We start from the raw sequence: 22745 nt of genomic DNA on the forward strand, positions 1-22745 counted from the left end.
TTCTTCTTCTTCTTCTTATTATTATTAATAATAATAATAATAATAATAATAATAATAATAATAATAATAATAATAATAATAATAATAATAATAATAATAATAATAATGAACTGAAGTTTGTGGTTACCTTCTTAAGGTATAAACTATAACAAGGCACGCACCCAGAAATTTTTGTGCACGGTATCAAAAGTTGGGTGGTGGGGTTACAATGTTGCAAAACACAGACACGAAGTTATTCTGCACCCGAGTAAACGATAAATAATTTCCAAGTAGCGGAAGTCGTGCACTCCAGGAACACTTTTTATATTTGGCTTTTGAAAAGTGAGTATATTTACGCTATGCTAAAGAAAAAAAAATAGACCTATATTCCTGATACCCTGATATTTTAGTTTCATACTGTAAAAGTTAAATGGATGTCGCAAGAATAACAAGAGCCGGATCAATTTTAACTGGGTAAGTCATGACGTCTTTTGGGTACGGGGGGAAGGGGGCATGCACCAAGGGACTTAAATTATTGTACCTAGGAACAGCCATACAGAAACAATAGCTTGCTTCTTCATTCTCAATAGAATGGAAAGTTTTGCATTGTCAGGTAACTTTGTAAATACAAGGAATATAATGCTATATAAAACAAATAATATTGCAGATTTATCACATTATTTTTTGAAATAGCATGCAATGAGTATGGAATTAGGCATATTGGTTTAAAAAAATACAAATTCATAAGTTTATTAGGGCTACATCAAATAGCTATCATCATATACTGAATATTGTTCCTTGGTATATGAAAATTCTTGTCCCTTGGTATTTATAAATAAAAGTAAATTTAACGAAAGGAGTGCATAATAAATTAAAGGCATCAGAATGTAGAAGCAATACATAGGTATCTTAAATATGCTGGAGCATTTACTTGTTACTTCTACTTATGCGCAGCAAGAAAAACCCTCCAAATGTCAGGAAAAAAAAAAAACTTTGATATACAACAAACATATATTGCCTTCCAGTTCACTTATTTCTCTCTATATGCAATTAATTTATGTTGCCCAAATGAAGTATAGAAAACTGAATTCAGTGATAGGAAGGCAAAATTGCTACGAAATTCAGAAAGACTGTAGGTGCCATGTCCCTTGGTACATTATATTTCTGGAACACACGACTTCCCATACTTTACCTGTATTCAAAGGAAAAAATTAAAGAACTAGATTATTTTTATAAGAAAGGAGAGAGTACAGATATAGTGTAAGATCAAATCTTTAAGTCACATTAATAATTTCTCTGTTAAAATAAGTGTAGTTTTATTAAGAACGTGCACAAATATCTGTCAGGTTACTAAGATTGCCAGCGGTCCAGATCGGATGAACTTTCCATGAGTGCGCCCTGGTACAGAGAAAACACATTCGGGTGTCCCCTGGCTGTAACTATATTTCCCGACAGTTGATACTAACGATGCAACTACAACATTGCGCTAAGAAGCTCATATGTAATTCAGGAATATTACAAGACTTGACTTATATATGCTGCGAAACGTTGAATATACTGCTTATAAAATCTGATATAATGATTCAAAATAAAAGTCCTTTTATATCATTTAATTCGCTTTCTTTCTCTCTGTTAAAATATTGCTATCAACATTATTATCAATCAGTTCTGCTGGTTAAATATTTGTTTCATTAAATGTTGGTTGTTTAAAATTTTACAATCACTTCTGCTTGTCCATCAGGGCCACTTATCATAGGTCCTCCCGAAAATTTTAAACTGAAAGATGTGTAATTTAATATTTCATTGAAAAGATAATAGAAAACAAACATCTTTTATGGGAAAACGAGTCCCTCAAGTCCGTCTACAAGTCTTCTCCTCCCGTATTGTTGACTTGCTTCTCTTCTAATTACATTTTTTTTTTTTTTTTTTTTTTTTAATATTTAAGTTGTACGGGAAGTTAGCCAACTATTATTTTCTCCGATTCGGTAGTTTTACATATCATTATTTGTTTTTCTTTTTTTAGTTAAAAATGTTTTGTGTATAAAAAATGAATGTATTTCTTTGTTCGCAAAGGTTTATGTAATTAAGCTGCAATACTAGTAAACGACAACGATTTATTATAAAACTTAAAAAGAAAAGATTCTACACTTTACGTTAAATACAGAAATGAATAAATAATAGCCCATGACTGATTTTTGAAAAGTTTTAATTTTAAACTACGTCATTGCTTGTATATTTATTTGTTGAGTTGAGTTGATTTTGAGTTTAACGCCTCTTTCAGCAGCAAGGTTATATGAGATGCGACCCACTGATTAACGTGGAATCCGAACCACATGAGCTTCCGCTGGGAATCGAACCCAAGTCTCCCACGCCTATATTGATTTATGTTTCTGTTAGATATAAGAGTAACTCAGAAGATAATAATTAACGTTTATGAATAATGTACTTTCACTCAGAACTGCACGAGTAAAACAGTAATAGGAAATTATGAGTTTTCATAATTAGAATAGATTTTAGGTAGTTATTTAGTAGGAACAGAATATATGAAATTACAATTTTAAGCGAATTTCTGATGCAATAGATTTTCACTGAACTGTTACATGACAGTGTCGTGTTATGAGAACTAAGTAACTTGAAGAGATGATAATGAGAGCGAGGTAAGGAGGACTCAGAAGGAAATATAAAACAACATTATAACAAGGTCTTCTAAAAGATTCTTCCAATTTCCAGAACTAAGGGGCCATGGCCCTCCTTAGGAAAATGTTCTAGTTAGGCCAATGTATTTCACTACTAGTCGAAAGGCTAGATATAAAAGTTCGCTCGTTTAATATTAAGAGTATATATATTCAAAAGATATACATCTAAGAAAGAAGTGAAAGTATAACGTTAAGTTTGGTAGATAGCTAACTTACATGTGGATATATTTCCGACTAAATCTAATGTAATATTAATGCTAGAAAATAAGTTTATAATTTTTTCTCTCCAAAACTTCAAACATTTCAGTGATTACATAAAAAAAAAAAATCGTTTTAATTAGGTTACAATAATCTAAAATTCTATATTTTGATCCTTTTTCCAGAGGTTGTAGAACACTGCTGCAGTATCACAAGTTTAACTCTTGGGGAAACTCTGCCAGATATATCGAAAGATATGGATACCTATTCGTATAAAGTTCCTCTTGGTGTCACTGCTGGAATCACTCCTTTCAATTTTCCTGCTATGATTCCTTTATGGGTAATTTTTTTTATTATTATATTATTGTTTAGTTTGATGTCCTGTGATTATATCCTATAAGCCTGTAGAACTTTATTTCCGTAAGGAACCGACCTCAGAGCTACGAACATGATTACTCAGTCATGTTCTGAGTGGTTGATTGTAAATTGTGAGTTTATTTGTATCTTCGAACTGTTACATTTAAGAGGAGAAAAGTCGGAATGTTAGAGTATGGGTGTTAAAAGAATAAATTGATGATGATATACAATTTTATATATATATATATTAGTCACCCATTGGATTGTTTTTTCTTTCGTGAAATTCAACTACGGTGCATGAAAAATAATTTTTTAAAGTTAATTTTAAAATAATTTTTCAACTAGAATTATCCTAGTTGAAATCCTGTTATTTAATTTAATTTCCATATTCTTTTATTTGAAGTGAATACAAATCAAGAAGGAACACCAGACTTGAGAAAAGCTGAGGCCTAGAAACATACTTTAAACTTAGACCGCAGATTATTTAGAGGCGGTAGAAATATTCTAAAAGACTTCCTGTTGCTCTTGTTGTTTTCGAACATCTTGTATAATATGAATAAATTTAACATTATTTTCATTTTGTCTATTTTCTCTTTTTATTTAGATGTTTCCTCCTGCAATTGTTTGTGGTAACACCTCAGTGATAAAACCTTCGGAACGTGATCCTGGAGCATGCATGATGCTTGTAGAAATGCTAAAAGAAGCTGGCTGCCCAGATGGCGTGGTTAATGTAATTCATGGACAGCATGAAGCAGTTAACTTCATTTGTGATCACCCAGATATAAAAGCTATTTCGTTTGTTGGATCCGATCAAGCAGTATGTATTATTAATATTATTGAATATATTTATACCGTTCAAAACGCATTAAAAACACCTAGTAACTATGTGGTAGATCGAAGCCCGGCTGCCAGTTACTTTCACTATATCGCACTGCCGTCTCACTACATCGCACACATTACTCGATTGAGCTTAGATCCGGAAACCTAATAGCTCACGATAGAAATCGTATAACAAATAGAACACATTAGTTTGCCGTGATGTATGAAGACACACGTTATACTGCTGCAAGATGGTGTATGACGAAGTCGGAGGATAGCATTGAATGTACGACTGACTACTTATATTCGCTTGAATGAAGACCAGAGAGGAAAGGGATGTGTACCTTATTCTGCCTCATTCTAGAATATTTTGTGGGTTCTGTATGACATGTGCAAACACACACCGAATTTTTCCTTTCAGTTGCATGTTTACGGACACTCACAAAACCGTTACTGTGTCCAAGATATAAAACGACTTTTTGTAGCTGAGTACTACTAACCTCATCCGCCTAGTCACTGTAGATTCTCCAAACAAGATCGGAGACACTCTTGGCAGGTGTCAGGGGTAATCGTGCAAGAGGAACGCAGGATCGACCTGATTCCATCAATCGGTTATTTAGTATTCATATGCTCACATAAGGAAAGGAGGAGGTCACAGTGCTTTGATTGCACTGGCAGTCATGTCCTGTTAGTCAAAATGGTCCGAACGACCCTTCTATCTAGATTCTTCCGGTACGTCACGGGAATACGTCTACTATGGGAACCCTTTGCCCCACATCGTGTATTCTATCAATACGCCACGCTCCAAGTCACTTAATCACATAATAACGATTCGCCTGCGTCGTCGTAGGATTGCAGACTGTAATTCACACACAACTACACTCGTCGTGATGTTCGAAGACCTTCAAACTAAGATTAGAATACTCTATCTAGACACACATTTTTCGGTACAAATTTGTAATCGGACAATGTATCCAGGATGTTCTTAAATGCGTTTTCGTTAGTGTATATAGAGATACTTATCAATTTTTAATGGAAACAGCTTGATTGGAAACATGTAAGATGTCTAGATTGGCAACAGACGCCAGGTTATTACTGATGTTTTACAGAACATGTCCTGTACTATGCGAGGTGCAGTATTAAAAACTCATGAAGCATCTCCTATAGCCTTTGTCGAAAATCATAGCCTGCCGTGTGTTACGACTGACATACAGAAATACGGGGTTGGATTTCATTGACAAAACCGTTGATAAGGAAACCTAATCACGGGAATACGTCTAATGGGAACCCTTTGCCCCACATCGTGTATTCTATCAATACGCCACGCTCCAAGCCACTTAATCACATAATAACGATTCGCCTGCGTCGTCGTAGGATTGCAGACTGTAATTCACACACAACTACACTCGTCGCGATGTTCGAAGACCTTCAAACTAAGATTAGGGGCCACGGTGGCTCAGTGGTAGAGCGTTCACCTCTGGTGCTTGGGGTCCTGGGTTCGATCCCAGCTCCCGCCAAGTGAACTTTGTGGTGGACAAACACCGTGTGCGTGGGTTTTCTCGGGGTTCTCCCGTTTCCTCCCACTTTCTTCATTCCACCATTTCATTCATTACTCATCATCGCCGTCTCCATTAGCCTAACCGGCATAACTGTGGGACGTAAAACTCAAAGATTTCATTTCATTTCATTTCAAACTAAGATTAGAATAGTTAGCACGACACCAATAGTGTCGCGAACATGCAACATAGACTATTGATGACTAGTAACGTTTGATATTGTCAGATAAGTCATAGTTCGCCTTATTTCAAACAGCGGGTCGTGTTTGTGTGGCGGATACTCAAAGAAGCGTATGATCCGCAGCGTTTCGGCCCAGCAGTAAAACATGTAATGCTTGAGCTTGTAGCGACGGCAGCGGGTTTGTGATATTGTGAGCCACAAAATCCAATTTTTGACCGGGTCTTGTGTCACATTACTCTGTAATTATGGCGCTATTTTAGGGTGCCACGTGCATCCTATAGTTCAGAAGTTGTTTACGGGCAATGACGCCATAATGATTCCATTCACAGCTGGAGCTATTGCGGGCTGGTTTGAGAAACATCATGGAACTGAATGATGCATTGCACTCAGAATGGTGTAATATTGCGCTTGCTATCATTCACGACGTCTATAACTTTATTCTACGTCGCATCAGAGCTGTTCTGAGGACGAAAGGTGGTCCAACGCCATATTAATCTGTTATGTTGCACTTTTTTAAGGCGTTTCCTTTAAATTGATAATAATTGTCTGTTTATTCATAACTATAACAAAAGAATTTAGAAGTGGGCATACGAAACAAAGTTAGTTACTCGCAACAAAATTAAAAGAAAGGAAACTAAGCACTTTCGCTAAATGGATCATTAGCTAGGAGAGCGGAGAAAGTAGGAAAATACGAAAAACGAAAGTGCAGTGACCACGATTCTCAGGCTTCAGCCTATTTATATCATGTTCTTTAATTTGTCTTTTCATTATATTTCTTACATTTTCCAAATATGGCCGAGTTACTCTTGACAGACTTTTCTTTTTCCTCTTTTGTCGCTTTTCGTGTGTGTTTTTGAAAAGAGGATGACAGTTTTAAAAGCTTAAAAATATGAAATCTTGAGTCTGTCTGTCTCTCTCTCTCTCTCTCTCTTTTTTTTTTTTTTTTTTTTTTTTTTTAATCCATACGAAATCACCACGAAGTAGCAAAAGCTTACTACTCAATTGCTTCACCACAACAGCCATCTCAAGATCTCGTCAGCACTCTTCAGCTAGGGGTATGACCTCTAAACCTTAGCAAACAATTCAGTTGTGCAAAAACCTTCACTGGAAATAAATGTCCACCACTGTAAAATCCTTTATTTCGGGTCTCTTTTCTGTGAAATCTTAATACCATTCCAACCTTCATTCCGTACAGAAACTAACGAATCTTGTTTATTCCGCGTTCGTTCCTCACCTAAAACCTAAAGGACTTTCCTTCCGCCCCCGAAAATCATTTACCGAAGGCCTTTCAACCTTCACACCTTCATTGCGAGAACTGGCCCCTTTAAACACGTGTATTTCCAACAAAGAAATGCCAGAAACCTGGATGTAAACTAGTTTTGTATTCGGCACCAGTTTGACTGTCCAACACCCCTCAACAGAAAAATAACACCCCAATCCTCATCAGTCCCAGAAAACTTAACAAACAGTGCATTTGACTTTACTGCACACGTAATTCAAAATCCCAGACTCTTCCATGCCTCTCAGAAACTGATAGGAAGATATTTATATAACATCGTATCCGCGAACTGTACCCTGATGTTAACAGTTTATGATACGCTGCCACACCATACTTACTCCATTTTCCCATACAACTATTTTTATCTCTATAAGTTTCTTTTAAATTAAGAGATGTGGTCAATGACGTTGACAAACTACAAGAATCAAATTGTCGGGTAAAGGCATTTAAAGTTATATATTAATGTACAAAATCACGTCTTATTACCATCCATTCGAATTACGTTTTTTAATTTATCGTTATTCAATGACTATGCGTGTATTGTGAATAATTTTTACGATGATTAAAAGTTATTTTGAGAAAAGTGCATCAGATAAATACAGGAGTTCAATGAGGGTTATCAAGTTTGTGTATCATACACCTCAATTTTTATTGGTATTTTGCTACGTGCTTTTTTAAAATTATTTTCTGTATTAACTCCTATAATTTTTATTATTTTTTTTACTATTCTTCATAGTTTATACATTTCACTTGTATATATCATCTATGAAAAGTTTGCCAATTGAATAAGTTGCTTTCTTTATCTCGTAGGACAAAACACAGGATTAGAATTAGGAATTAGATTTCTGAGCTTTCGGCACCTATGACCATGTAATCCCGTAACATATGAGGGATGATGTTCCTTGGCGATCACACCGCCCGAAGAGTGGGGGAGAAAGAGAAAGGAAGCGGCCTCGAACCATTCTGTTAGGTATCATCCCAGCATTTGTCTGGTGTGAATAAGGAAATCTCAGGAAAACCCCACTAAGGATGGCTGGCCCGGGAATCGAACCCGGGACCACTTGCACTAAAAGTGAGAGCATTAGCGAATACGCTACACTGAGTCACTAGAACAAAACTACATGTTAGTTAAAGCTGTTTGTTTTTAATCATCCATATATAATACAAATCAATTTTATTATATATATAACATATACAATACAATTTTTGAGTTCGTTTTCCTATATGTGTATGAATTTTTCTCCTTATTGATTATTATTTCTTTTTCCTATAGTTTTACCGGCCCACTTATCAACTAAATTCTCTAAGTTTTCAGCCGGACAGGATTATCAATTGACCCAATATTCCAACGTGGCATTTACCTAGACACTTCACAGTTACTTTTTTCTTCTATATTTATTCTTTTCTTCCTTCTTCCCCTTCATTACGGTGAAGTAGTATAGTAAAAATGCTTACAGTGGATCATTCTTGGTGTGTATGATTGCGTTTTCACTATTTTTGGTAAATAATTTATTTTCCATTCCCGGTTCGGGTTTCTTTGTTTCAACTATATATTATATATATTATTATACTATATTATATATTCAACTATATTATAATTTATATATTATATTCAACTATATATATTATTAAGGTGGTTTATCATTATTATTTCGCATGGGTGCCGTCGATTGAGATTTTCCAGTTGAAAAAACTCGCTTCCTTTATTTTCTCAAAGGACAGAACTGAAAACTGTATGTCAATTAGAGTTTATAGGGGATATTTTATGATGTTTAAATGTGCCATAAATCTAGAAAGTAAGAATGCTAAAAGTTAGGAAATGTAAATATAGGAAAATAATATCAAGTGTCTGCACTGTTTAATATAGTCTGGATATTAATATAAGCTTTTCTTTTCACATCAAGGGAAAGTACATTTATGAAAGAGGGTCAAGAAATGGGAAGCGAGTGCAGAGCAATATGGGAGCTAAGAATCATGGTGTTATTATGCCAGATGCCAATAAAGAGCATACTTTGAATCAGTTGGTTGGTGCTGCCTTCGGAGCAGCAGGGCAGCGCTGTATGGCTCTTAGTACAGCTGTGTTTGTTGGAGAAGCTAAAGAATGGCTTCCGGATCTAGTCGAAAGAGCGAAGAAGCTGAAAGTAAATGCAGGTAAATTATAATTTATTAGTATTATTTCTATTACTATGTCATGCTCAATTGAATGAATGAGTGGAAAAAGGTACATATTCCAGAAAATTGGCAAACTAAACTGAGATATACTAATGAAAGGGGGAAACAACCGACTTTTTACACACCATATCCTCTATAGGTTGTGTTATAAACTGAAATAGGTATTTTATTCTTTATAAGTATCTGTACTCCTTGAAAAGAACAAGAAGCACATTTTTGAATTTTAAGTCTATTATACTGAGATCTGCAGAAATGCATGAGTGGAAAAAGGAACATCTCTCTGGAATACTCAGTGTCAGTGGCGTCTCGTGACATAATTTTTCGGTAGTTCACAGTCGTTAGAAAATTCTGTTCTAGAACTCTTTCAGTATTCTAAATAAGAAAAACTATAAATAATCAGTGAAAGTAACTATATATATATATATATATATATATATATATATTTACACATAATGAAAAGTGCCAATTTATAAACAAATGCTCCATTTCATTCGTATATGAAATTATTTCTCATGTTCTTCTGGGCAATCAACTTGTCAATAATTTCTGAAGTTTAGTTTTTTAATTTTTTTTCACTGTTGATACTATAGCTAATGCACTGAAACTATTTTGATCTACGGTACTTCTTTAAATGCTTTCATGTTCTTCAATATGTTAACACAACTTTCAGTTTCCGAAGTCAACTTTGGTTTATTTGCTATGATGGTCAAGAATTTTATTGTATGCCATTCTCTTTCTACAGACTCACCATCAATTTCACAAGATACTAAATGTAATCTCCATTAGTATCAAGCCTGCAAACGTTTGCTATTTCGTATATTTGAAGAGCTTCTTCGTGGCTAAGTAATTAGCGTACGTGCCTTTGGCGTGGGAGACCCAGATTCGATTCCCGGAGGGAGCTCATGTGGTTCGGATTCCACGTTAATCAGTAGGTTCCGTCTTATATAGTCTCGCTGTTGAAAGGGAAGTTAAACTCAACTATATATATAACACGTCGACTATAGTCGACATTCGTATATTTGAATTGCCGCATGTATGCTCTTTAGTGAACTGTTAACAGTATACATGAAACATGTAATGTATCAAATTATGATGATAGTTTCAGAGGCATCTTTAATTAGGAACGCTTTGTCCGTGTACTTTTGCATTGATACCTCAAGACACTTCATTACTGTTCCGCCCCCTCCAATGAAAAATCCTTTCTGGTTACAGCTGAACGTACATTACTGCAAATCTCAATACTCCACTTTCTTCATTCCACCATTTCATTCATTTCTCATCATCACCGTCTCCTTTAGCCTAACCGGCATAACTGCGGGACGTAAAACTCAAAGATTTCATTTCATTTTCGTCTTTTTCTATTTTGCATGTGTTAAAGATGCATGTTGAAAACAATCAATTCCAAAATTTCCTTCAGGTTCCTACAATACAGAAGGTAAGATTTTACCATTGTAGCAATATTACCAAGTACAGCATATTTTGATAAGCTATTCGCTTTTCTTACAAACATTTAGTTTATTTAGGTAGAGAAAACCGTAGCCTAAAGAAAGATCAGAGATTATACATATTTAACCCTTTCACAGAGGAAGTCGACTTTTGTCGACAGAACCAAATTTCCTTAACATGCGAATGTCGACTATAGTCGACGTGTTAAAATTTGTTTGTCCGTATCTTGGCTTTGTCGAGAGTAGTCGCCAAAGTTGTACCGTTCATTTTTGTTTGTGTTCTATTGTTTTCGATAAACAATAGAAATCACACAGAAAATCTTTGGCGACTACAATCGACAAACCCAAGATACAGACAAATTTTAACACGTCGACTATAATCGACATTCGCAGGTTAGGGAAATTTTTTTCCGTCGCCTTCCACAGTGAAATGGTTAAAAAAGTCTTGAAAATAAATGAAAATTTAATTTTATTCTGCATTTAGTTAAAAATCTCTGGGAAAGGCTTGTAAACCTTCCATTCCCCTTGGTATGATCTCGGAAAGCCGTAATTTTGTTTGTTCCATTAGTGTATTTTCATTACGAGAAATTGAGATAAAAAGAAATGTAGATAACTGATTGAAAGAATGAGTTATATAGTACTACTATATTCTTCTATATATTTTAAGTTGCAGTTCATTGTTTGATTTTGTTTAAAACGCCACGTTACTGGAAATAAGTCAACAATAGTGTTGTCAACGCTGCTCGTGCAAATCTTGATTTGAACGTCAGGAGACCGCAGTTCCTCCCCTCAGTGCCCGCGTTTTCCTTCCGCGTTCTGTGCTAACCACAGAGCATCCTATCTCGCTCACTGCTCTGTTGTGAACGTGGTGTGATGATGGAATGCAAGGGGTAAAGCAAGCGAAGAATCGAAACGAAGCGACAATATAGTAATATTCTAAATATTATTAAATATCTTACGGAGCAGCAAACAGCCCACGATACTTGGCGGCTCACGTGCTCTTGCCAACTGTACAAGGCGATGCCACTGCTCAGTGTCATGCTAGTACTGTTAGTGGTCATTACATTTATTCGTCCCCCTTCTTCGTCGGGACCATCATCCGGCTGTATAGGATAGTTTCTTCCGTGAGCTTAACTTTCTCATATTAGAACTTTCCTTCCAAGAAGAAAAGATAAGACGTCAGCTTGTTCCCAATAATCTGATTCTCCAAGCAATCAATATGTGACAGGTAATTTCCAGCATCCAAAGCATGAATCACAAGAAAGTGGTCTTGGGAAATCACGACCTCTGCGAAATGCCAAGTGAAAATGCCAAAGCGAAACATTGAAACGTGAGACCAAGATTAAAATTGACGATACTAAAAACCTATAAAAGAAAACTCATGCGTTAAATCTGGGTTCCGTTCGTCCAGAGAAGAACTGCATATTAGGTGCTGTTAAACACGAAATAGTTGTGCAAGGACAGATACCAACAGCAATGTGTCTAAAAGAATTTATTGATTGATCTGTCCTTGAGATGACAGGGAGCTAGATATTTGACTCTAGACATGATTAGTGAGTATAATCTTGAAAATCCTTTGGTGCACATGCCACGATGAATTCAGTGCACAATTGATTGCTACTTCTCATTCAGGCCTGAAGTTTACTCCAATTACATTTAATGTTATTTATCCTTATAAAAGCTCTATCATCATTCAACTTCGATAATAAGTGTATTTCGAATAAATCGCCAATGAATGGTGATTTAGATCATTCGAATTTTTATAAACGTTGCTTGTTTAGACACAAGAACCATTAAAAATATATACAGTGGCAGGTCCAAAAATGAACAGGATACAGTTTTAATGAGCCTGATGAAAAGTTTAATGTTGCTAAGCATAGTCCATCAAAAGATTTAAAGAAACACGATTCATCTTCCAAGTACTATTCTATGAAACGCATAACCTGCACTGCAGTATGTCACAAGCAATAAATAAGTTTGTATGCCTTGTCTCATGAGTTCAGTGTGACACACTTCTTGATTTTAAGAATTGATGATCACATCTTTTGTAAAGCTCCCTACATTTTCTGAAGTTTGATTAACACTTGGTTTAATACTATTGCACACTTAATCTGAGAAGTACTGTTTTCTTTGTGTAAACTTTGTACTTTACACAAACCATTATTACAGTGTGTAAAATAGTAAAATTCTCTCTTTTTCTTTTTTTTTAAAACCCATCCCAACTTAACTAGTCCAACCAAACCTAATTTAATCTAACTTTAGCTAATTTAACTTAATCTTATTAGTAAATGGTTTATTATGTACATTTTTATTTTTATTTCCTTTTCTTATTTTTTAAAAAGTTCGAATGATAAAAGAACATATTCCAAAACATGCTGACTGCAGTTTCAGCTATAAAATAGCTACACACACACGCACAGTGTATATTTTCACATAACACAATGCGTTCTAGTCGACTAATAGTAATTCGTCAGTATATATATATATAATATTTGACGATGAAGCAGTTATTTTTCGATTTTTCTAAAGTTGAGATTTTTGGAATGTATACCTTTTCCGACTCATTCAATTATATCAAGCATGAGCATGTATGTAAGGAAAGAAAATAAAAGAAATGAAAATGTGGGTACCATTAGAGTATGCAAATATCAGTGTATCATATTGGTTATGATTTTTCTTTCTTTCTTTCGTTCGTTCGTTCGTTCTTCCTTCCTTTCTTTAATGCCTTTATTTGTTACTTTAATCTTATTAATTCCTTCGTGATCCTACTGAATATGTATACGTTTGATTGACAGGAGTGCTTTCATGGACTGCAGAACCAAACTTCAGTCCTCATTATAGTTAGGTTTTGATCTTTATTCGACTGTGCTTAACAAATTGTCTTAGTATCTAAACGCACGATTAATGATGAAAAATTGTCATTATATCAAAAATTGTTCTGTTCAGTTTTTGCTTCTGACTTCTAAACTAAAGCTTTCAATTTTACAGGTCATGTGCCCGGTACTGATTTCGGACCTGTAATATCACCACAAGCAAAGCAAAGGATATGCACTTTGGTTCAGTCTGGCCTCGATCAAGGAGCAAAGTGTATTTTGGATGGACGGAATTTGAAAGTACCTGGATTTGAAAAGGGCAATTTTGTTGGACCAACAATTCTTACTGACGTGAAGGTAAGTTAATTCACCTTTCGCTTGCCTCTTCCTCGTTTTTGTTTATTCTATCCAATTTTGGGGGCCACTGTGGCCCAATGGCAGAGCGCTTACCTCTGGTGCGTGGGGTTCCAGATTCGATCCCCGGCCAAGTGAGTTTGTGGTGAACAACATCGTGTCCGTGGATTTTCTCGGGTACTCTTGTTTCCTCCTACTTTCTCATTCCACCAATTCTTTTATCATCATTCACTTTAATTATTGTCTCCCGTAATATAGAGGGCGTACTTGTGGGACATTAAACTGAAATATTTCATTTATTTTTCTAAGGAATTTTATATTTGTTCCCATAGCATTCCCACATGGGATATCATGCATATGTGAGTTTGAAGAAAGAATATTATTATTTGTGTACGCCTTTAGCAATAATACGTCAGCAAGTCTGTCAGAACTTTTGGATTACATACTTGAATTCCTTATATTCCTTAAAGTAGAACGAGTCTCGAATGAAATTGTAATCGCGGTTTTTTCTTTGCGCAAATCTGGAAATATTAACCACAGTAAGAAATGTGACAACTTAATGTGACGCTAATGTTGATATGTATTTTTAATTAATAGTTCGGCTTACCAGAAAACTGAAGCAATCATCAGAATCTTACAGAATAGAAGCCATAATATCATGATTAAACGATTCTGCAGTTTTAAGAAATGCAAACTTCCTTGGTTGTGTTATTTCGCTTGGAAAATTCCACACTTTTAACATGTCGTCCTACATCGCTTTTTGTTTTTGATATCAACCGCAAAATGACAATATCGGAGCAGCAATGAGTCTGCTAGTTAAACTCTATGAGAGGCAATTGTACTATCCTGATGAACACCAGTGCAAAGTATGTCCTACAAGCAGCGATGTCGTTGTTGCAACTGTGGCTAAAGCATGCAAAAATTTTAATAGTAACCCGCGACTTTATTTTCCTGAAGATATTCGCGGAAACCATGAACTGCATGGCTTTCATTTAAACGGAATTTTAGCGAAAGCAACCGTAGAAATCTAAACAAATGGAAGAAATTAGCAGGGGCTGCAAACTATTAATCATATTACGTTTCAAATGCATGAAATATACTGCTCCAAATCGATTTCACATTGAAAATATTAATTTCACGAATATAAAAATGGCTAGAGAATTCTTTTTTTATCTTCAGAAAAAATTACCGTCAGAAAAAAGAACTGGCTAACATTAAGTTAAACATAATACCAGTAAGCGTATAAAATATTCACGTTGAGACTCATGCTTTTTTTTAAACCATAAAGTTGTTGTTTTTGTTTTAAGTTGAATCGTAACGTAACGTTCATTTCTAATATCTTTTGACTTACACACTAATTATCATTACGTAATATTTCTTACTTTCAGCCAAATATGACGTGTTATAAGGAGGAGATATTTGGACCTGTTTTACTTACTCTTACAGTGGATTCGATGGATGAAGCCATAGAACTCATCAATAAAAATCCATATGGTAATGGCACTGCAGTTTTCACAACAAATGGAGCAACTGCTAGGAAATTCACACATGAAATTGATGTAGGACAGGTTAGTATAGTGTAAGAGGTAATAAAATTTAATGAAGTTGTGAATATAAAATGGAACGAGAATAAAATAGAAATAGAAAGTATTAATATTTTCTGTTAGTTGTTTTAGAAGCATGTCTTAATAAATGTGATATTGAAGGGGAAAGCGTGACTTAAATATGTAGATTAAATTTTCAGTAATATTAGAATGATTAATCACTTTAAAAATTCCACAGAATTGTCAAATGTATTCTACTACAGTACGTCTAATTCTAATTTTTACCGTCCGGCACGGTTATATTTGTTTTTCTTTAGACTATATTGAAAAAAATTTGTGTCGTTAAGAATTGTCTTGAAAATATATTACGTCAAATAAGAAAATTCCAATAAGTTGGGCTTTCTTTTTCTCGAATGAAGTGTAGGGAGAAGTTCTCATTGCTTTTAAAAGCAGAGTTCGCAATATTAAATTTTTTAAAAACAAATTCTTGATCAATTACCGTGGTGCTTTAGATACAATTATCTCCTTCGTGAAATTAATGTGTATTCTTTATCCAGCAATTTTATTAACAATTGACACATTAGAAATGTATTATTTAATCATTTTGTTTCCATAATGTACAGAAAAGACACCTACTGACACGTGAAGATATTGTTGAAGTCTTTGTTACTCTACCATGCATGATTTCTATTTATCTTTTGAACTACGAAGTTGAGCATTTCCTCCAGTCTCGTTTAATTGCAGCCACAAACTGTCTATTGACTTGTCCAGTAAGCTTAAGTTGAGGTTTGGGGAAAATCTCTGACTCCTGTAAAGTTCAGCTTATAGATAGAAGTTATTACATAATTAATACACAGAGTAAGCAAAGTTCTTCCGACTCCTTTGGTGTATTAATATAAACACGTATATTTAACAAGATTAATAGTAATATTTCATTTCTTTTATATACTATATTGGAGGTTACTTAAAAATCTTGAAGCTAGGTTAGATTGAGGGTTTTGAAGTTGGGTATCAGCCTTTTTCAGTTTGTAAATTTTATGGCGAGACATGCTTGTTTCGGAAGGTGGCAAAATTTACCGATATCATGTATAAGGGGCGCCACGATTTCCATATGCGAAACGTAGCAGACAAACGGCGGTTAAGATTCTAATAGGGAGTGAAGAAGGTATCGTTTTACACGGGGGAAAAAAAAAAGCCTCAACTAAGGAAGTTTTCTTATTTATTTGATGTGCGATGATTTCTGCATTCAGGTAGTATTTATGCTGACTACAAGTTCGAAACTATTGGAAAGTTTTAGAGAGGAAACCACTTTGTGCTTTACAGTTTACACACCCAAAAGTATTGAGGGTATGAGTGTGGCCATCTCAAAGAGATTTCCCAACGAAAAAGTTGGATATATTGAGCATGTATTGACTAGCTATATATCCGAGTATATTGTAATGACTATTTTAAAAGCAACTTAAGCAATATTTTGGATATGAAAAATTAGGTAAGCCATTTGCAATATGCTACCTTATTTGAAATAAAAACAACTAAGATTCAGCTCAGACACTATCCAATAGTATAGGAATAAGTTCGCAACAATGTGCATTCAGTTAAGCAAATAAGAGTAACAATGCGTATGCTTAATTACAATTTTTAAAATTATTTTAGTGTGTTGACCCGGTTTAAAATGCTTCTTTAAAAATATTTTCTTTGGTATTTTGTTGCATTTTTCGTTTCCTATAAGTATTAAAACAAGTTAACTAAATACGTAATAGGCGAACTCTATTTGCGGACATGAAATCTTTTCGGAAACAAATGAGTGAGTGCCCATTTCTCCCCCTTTACCCCGTGACTGAACCCTGAGTTAAGCTCTTCTACTCTACAATTTTGTCTAAATACCAAAACACAATAAAGCGATTCTTAATTTGGGGATTTAACAATATTCTGCTTTAGTATCTTTATTTTTGTGACGTAGCAAATTTCTGCTGAATTGAGCAGCGACATTGTACGTGAAATGATCTATACAGGATTAATCAAAATGATGTTCCCTATTTCAATAAATTTTAATAATCATTGCTTTTAATAACACGTATGTGAACTGAGATTACACACACTGATTGATTAACTCAGAAAGTTTTTTTTTTTTTCTAACATATTATATGTGTTCACCATTGCGATCTACGAGTTATATGACACACATGTAGTCTATTATCAAGTTCCTGCCAAACTCTACCTAGCATGTCAGGATCGATATCAGCCAGAGCTGCAGTGATGCGCTCACGCAATTCAACCATAGTTGTAGCAAGTGGCCGCACAAATACCCTAAACTTTCCACGAATAAGAAGATAACGAAATCAGGAACATTATTTTGATTCACCCGGCTTTAACTGCAGGCTCTGCAATGTCTGTACATGCTTATAATGCTAGTTTCAAAACACTTCCGGCGCCTTCAACTCACTTATCCTAACCTAAACGTATTCACAGTTAGGATGAGTTAGCTAAAATCGTATCTCTTAAGGCTGCCCATTCCCAGAGGTGTAGCCACGGGGGAGCCCATAGGGGCCAGGCTCCCCCCGAATGGTTTCCTGCCCCCCCCAATAACCAGCTTTTAAAACATCATCGTGAGATTACCTCGCTTCAGTCATTTAAACATAACAAAGTTTACACATAATTAATAATTTACGGTAAAATAGTATTTTATCATACCGATTCGAAAATAGTATGGTATCTCTTTCTTATACTGATCGGAAAATAGTATGGTATTGTGACAACAGATTACACAATTTACTGCGATTTGTATTTGACAGTTCGAAGACAAACGTTCTAACAAGTACCATAAAACTATGGTACTAAGCTAAGGGCAAGGGTGGATAAGTATAGTGAATGGCGACAGATGAATTTTGGAACAAGTTGGTGGTATGTAGGCAACGTCGTAACTTAGATCTTTTCTGGGGGACAAGCATTAATACGCGTATTTGGGCCCCTTAGAAAAGTTGTTTTTCTAATTCTTGGGCCCCATCTTTCTCTTACTTTTTATGGGCTCCCGGAGCCTATGGACCCTCTCGTACAGCAAGGTTTGTGGGGCTGTTAGTTACGCCCCTGGGTCCATTCCATACATGACAAATTAATTAAAGGGACAATATTGGCAAATCTCAACCATACAAATAAAATAATAAATGTTATTTCTAGCGTCCCTAATAGTAGACATTTTTTACTGACATGGGACCACGACTCATTTTTGTTTTATTGACCTTTTGTGTGATGTTTTGTTTATGTAATGTAGTGATCCTGTTTGATGCTTCATTTATAATTTCATGTTCGTATCGTATATGAAGTAAGAAAATTTTGTCTTAAAATGGGCCCCTCGAAAGGCGGGAGCTTCTCTTAGGGAAGGGGGGGCAGTCTCCCCCTTGCCCCCACAAGTTACGGCACTATATGTAGGTACTCCCAGATACATTAATCCATCACGTTTCAAACCTCAACCCTCATTGGTTCATGAGAAATGACGCAAAATCGGAAAGCGCGATTAATTTATTTCTCAAGAATGGCTCGATCGATTTTGTTCAAACTTGGATCTATGTATAGGTGCATACAAGGGCTTTGTCTGAAAAAATTAACAGCTCCTCCCAACCATTTGCCCCTCAAAAAATTTGATTCAGTATTTTGAATCCCTTTTGATCTTTGATCGTCTGCGAGCACAATTATGAGGGGAAAAAAAATAATGGTCGGGGGAGCTGTTAATTTTTTCAGACAAAGCCCTTGTATGTACCTATACATAAATCCAAGTTTGAACAAAATCGATCGAGCCATTCTTGAAAAATAAGTTAATCGCACTTTTCCGATTTTGCGCCATTTCTCATGAACCAAGAGGGTTGAGGTTTGAAACGTGAGGGATTAATGTATCTTGGGGGTACCTACATACCACTCACTTGTCCCAAGATTCATCAGTGGCCATTTCACTATACTTATCCACCCACGCCCTTTGTAAGTACATTATATTTTTTATATGCTGTAACTAGTGTTTTAAAAAACATTTTTTATCACATGGAAACTTTCGTTAAAAACAACGTTTTTATTCAGTTTTTCAGTTTGGATTTCATTCTCTTTCTTTAGATGCTACTTGGTGTAAAACAGGAAGTGAGATACAGCTGTTAATAAAATAATTATGTTTTTTAAGTCACGAATAGAAAATAAATATTTTTGTCAGGGAAATCTTAAAGAAATTAAGTGTAATTCAAAGAAAATCAGTATTATGTATAAAAATAACAATGAAAGTTCTGTCGCTTTATGTGGAGGTCTGTGTTCAATTGGCACTCACACTGTGAGTTGAATGCGAATGGAGATAAGGCGAAGGTCAGATGTTGGTGTGGGTATATCCAACATACTACCTGGTTGTGACAGTTAACTTACACCAAGAACTTGCGTAAGGACAGAGTGAACATGGAACCTCCACAGAGAGTCATAAGACGTGATTGCTGTACAAGTTCAAACCGGGGTCAAACGCCGCTGCAGCGGGGCGGAAGATATTCCAGGCCTTTGGTGAGGGTGCCGTGACTACGCGGACAGTGCAGCGGTGGTTTACCAAGTTTAAGAACAGTGACGAAACACTCGAAGACGCACCACGGGTCGGAAGATCAACACATGTACAAAATGAAGATCTTTATACAGCAATTGAGACGAACAGTGGCCAGACATGTGAGGAACTGGACTACAAGTCAGTGTGAGTGGCGAAACCATTCGGCACACCTCCATCAACTGGGAAAACACTACAAATTGGGTCGATGTGTCCTACATCATTTGCATTCGCGCCAGAAAGCAACGCGAGCAGATACCTGTGTTTCTTTCTGTGGAAGAACCCACTTCTGGACAGGGTGCTGACATGTGATGAGAAGTGGGTCCTGTACGAAGCTCCATGGTGTCGTCATCATTGGTCAGCATCCCATGAGCCGGTTCCAAAACAGTCGAAACCAGCACTCCACCAGAAGAAGATCCTCCTGTGTGTTTGGTGGACTGCTCGCGGGATCGTGCGTCGGGAACTGCTACCAGCTGGTCAGAGCATCAATGCAACTGTGTACTGTCAGCAGTTGAGCCGTGTTCAAGAACTCAAAACTCTGGAGCCAGCACTTCTGAATCTCAATGGGGTCCTTCTGTTACAGAACAGCGCTAAGCCCCACGTGGCTAGGATGACCCGGGACACCATTCTTCGCCTTGGATGGGAAACACTTGCATTCGCCATACTCCCGGGTATTGCACCGTCCGATTATCACCTGTTCCGTGGCTTGGACAATCACCTTAGAGGAAGCAAGTTAAAATCCCTAGTAAAGGTTCAAAATGTACTTGATACCTTCGTTTCACGATCCACCAAGTTTTACCGCGATGGAATCCATGGTTTTCCAGAACGTTGGCAGAAGGTTGTCGATGGGGACTAGTTTTGATCTTGCAGGTACGTCTTAGGTGAAATATGGAGTTCGAAGGTGGTGGGTGAGAAAGCGATAGAACTTTCTTGGTTACCTTTATAAATGGGTTCTGTGTACAAGGGCTTAAATTGAAATAGTTATGCGCAAAGGTATAATGTTTGGTCCGGGGCAGTAGTTCAGTTAAACATAATAAAAACTACTAGGAATATAATTTATGAAGAAAAAGCAATAAATAATAATAATAATAATAATAATAATAATAAAGCTAAAAACAGTGGTTTTAGTTTTCCGGAAGGAAACCAAAATTTTCCGTTTTTTTTCAGGCCTCAAAACACTAGCTGCAACATATTTCTTTTTGGTTTTGTACATTGTAGCTGGCCCCCCTTCAAAAACTACGGGCCCCTCCTACAAAAACCTGCTGGCTACACCCCTGCCCATACCTTTGTATGTATTCTTCCGAGCTTAACGTGAAGCAAGCTGATTGTTATTCCTAAAATAAGACAATGGATTGAAATGTTGAAAACCTATAAAATTACTAGTACACGAAAAATTTGAAAGATGTGAAAGAGAATAGAAATGTTTCGACCGTGAAAAGTTTAAATGATAAATGTAAAGTAATAGATCTAGTGTGATTGTACACTAGTTAAAAATATCTAAAGTAATTAAAATTAACTTTGTGATACATAAGAAAGATAAATGTAACTTTTATTTCCTCTGCACAAATAGGTTGGCATAAATGTTCCAATACCAGTACCATTATCAATGTTCTCATTCACTGGGTCAAGAGGATCTTTTCTTGGGGACCAGCACTTCTACGGAAAACAGGTTAGTACTTCTATTATTTCCATCCAGAATCTGTCGAATTGTAGAAGATGAATAGAGTGGCTATGCTAGTTTTTAATAAGCGAATACTTACCATCAGAAAAAAATACTTATCAAACCACCCATATGGCAATTCGACATACACGTTTCAATGATCACTGTTCCTCATCTTCAGTATTCCTTCCTTAAGAAAATAAGCTGTTTGTAGACTTACAGTTCTGATTAGTTTCCTCTATTGTAGATAACTTTTGAGTACAGGTAAGATAGTAAAACTAAATAGTTCACAGTCCACAAGTTCAAGAAATAAATACTAGTGATTATGTGGAATATCCGTACAAGGTTATCAAGTGGCTTGAAAACCTAGAGAAGCTTTAAAAGTCAGAGAGTTTAATGGTTAATACTACAAAAAATCAATAACATTATTCGTACTTCTCTGTTTTTGACCATGCAAAGCGTTGTGAATATAGTTCTCTTTTACGACTAAACTCCTTAGCATGAAGAACTCGAAGAACTTAAGGCGACCAACTGAACTGGGTTGTACCAGTCTTCCTTTTTGTGAACTTAGTGACAATATTAATACTAACTCCCTATCCTGTGAGTACTCTCAATCCCTAGTTGATTGTATGAGTAAAGGAGGGGGAAGATTAGGTAGATAATAGAGGGACAGCTTATATCAAAGAATTTTTTTAAAAAAACTTTTACCAATTAAATGTTTGTTTAATGCTTGTCGGCTTAAATTTTAGAATTTCCTGTTAAAGAAAATAATTACATTTCAAAACCAATTAAGAGTAGCATGAAATCAGGTTTTTAGCAAATTGCTGAAAAGTATTCAACTAATAAATATGTGCGTTTTGATATGAGTAGTCCGTGAGAAAAAACAGCTCATTGTATTTTCTGTTTCGGATTATTATTGCATGCGTTTAAACGAAAGTACTTTTCAGAGGGAAATGTGCACACGATATTTAAGTATAGGGTATGAACAGTTCGGTCTATTAAGGGTCATGTTCACCTGTGAACCATATTAACTTGTCTTAATAATTGTTCAAACTCCAGCTCTCAGTATAATTTTCACATTTCCCTATTAAAATACATGTTCGTTTAAACACATGGAAAATAACCCTAATAGCA

At 35.6% G+C, this 22745-nt stretch overlaps 1 protein-coding gene across 1 annotated transcript in view; it reads left to right on the forward strand.

Annotated features, from left to right (window-relative positions):
* The window catches only part of LOC145695071 (putative methylmalonate-semialdehyde/malonate-semialdehyde dehydrogenase [acylating], mitochondrial), a 54394-nt gene that overhangs the window by 16951 nt on the left and 14698 nt on the right, over window positions 1–22745 (forward strand). The window contains exons 5-10 of the mRNA XM_081771917.1: window positions 3059–3213; window positions 3835–4047; window positions 8970–9216; window positions 13671–13852; window positions 15238–15417; window positions 21522–21620. Coding sequence (XP_081628043.1) covers window positions 3059–3213; window positions 3835–4047; window positions 8970–9216; window positions 13671–13852; window positions 15238–15417; window positions 21522–21620 — 1076 coding nt within the window. The remainder of the gene's footprint in view (window positions 1–3058; window positions 3214–3834; window positions 4048–8969; window positions 9217–13670; window positions 13853–15237; window positions 15418–21521; window positions 21621–22745) is intronic.

This window comes from Thermobia domestica, chromosome 9 (assembly GCF_964235325.1).
Source record: "Thermobia domestica chromosome 9, izTheDome1.hap1.1, whole genome shotgun sequence".
Classification (NCBI taxonomy): Eukaryota; Metazoa; Arthropoda; class Insecta; order Zygentoma; family Lepismatidae; genus Thermobia; species Thermobia domestica.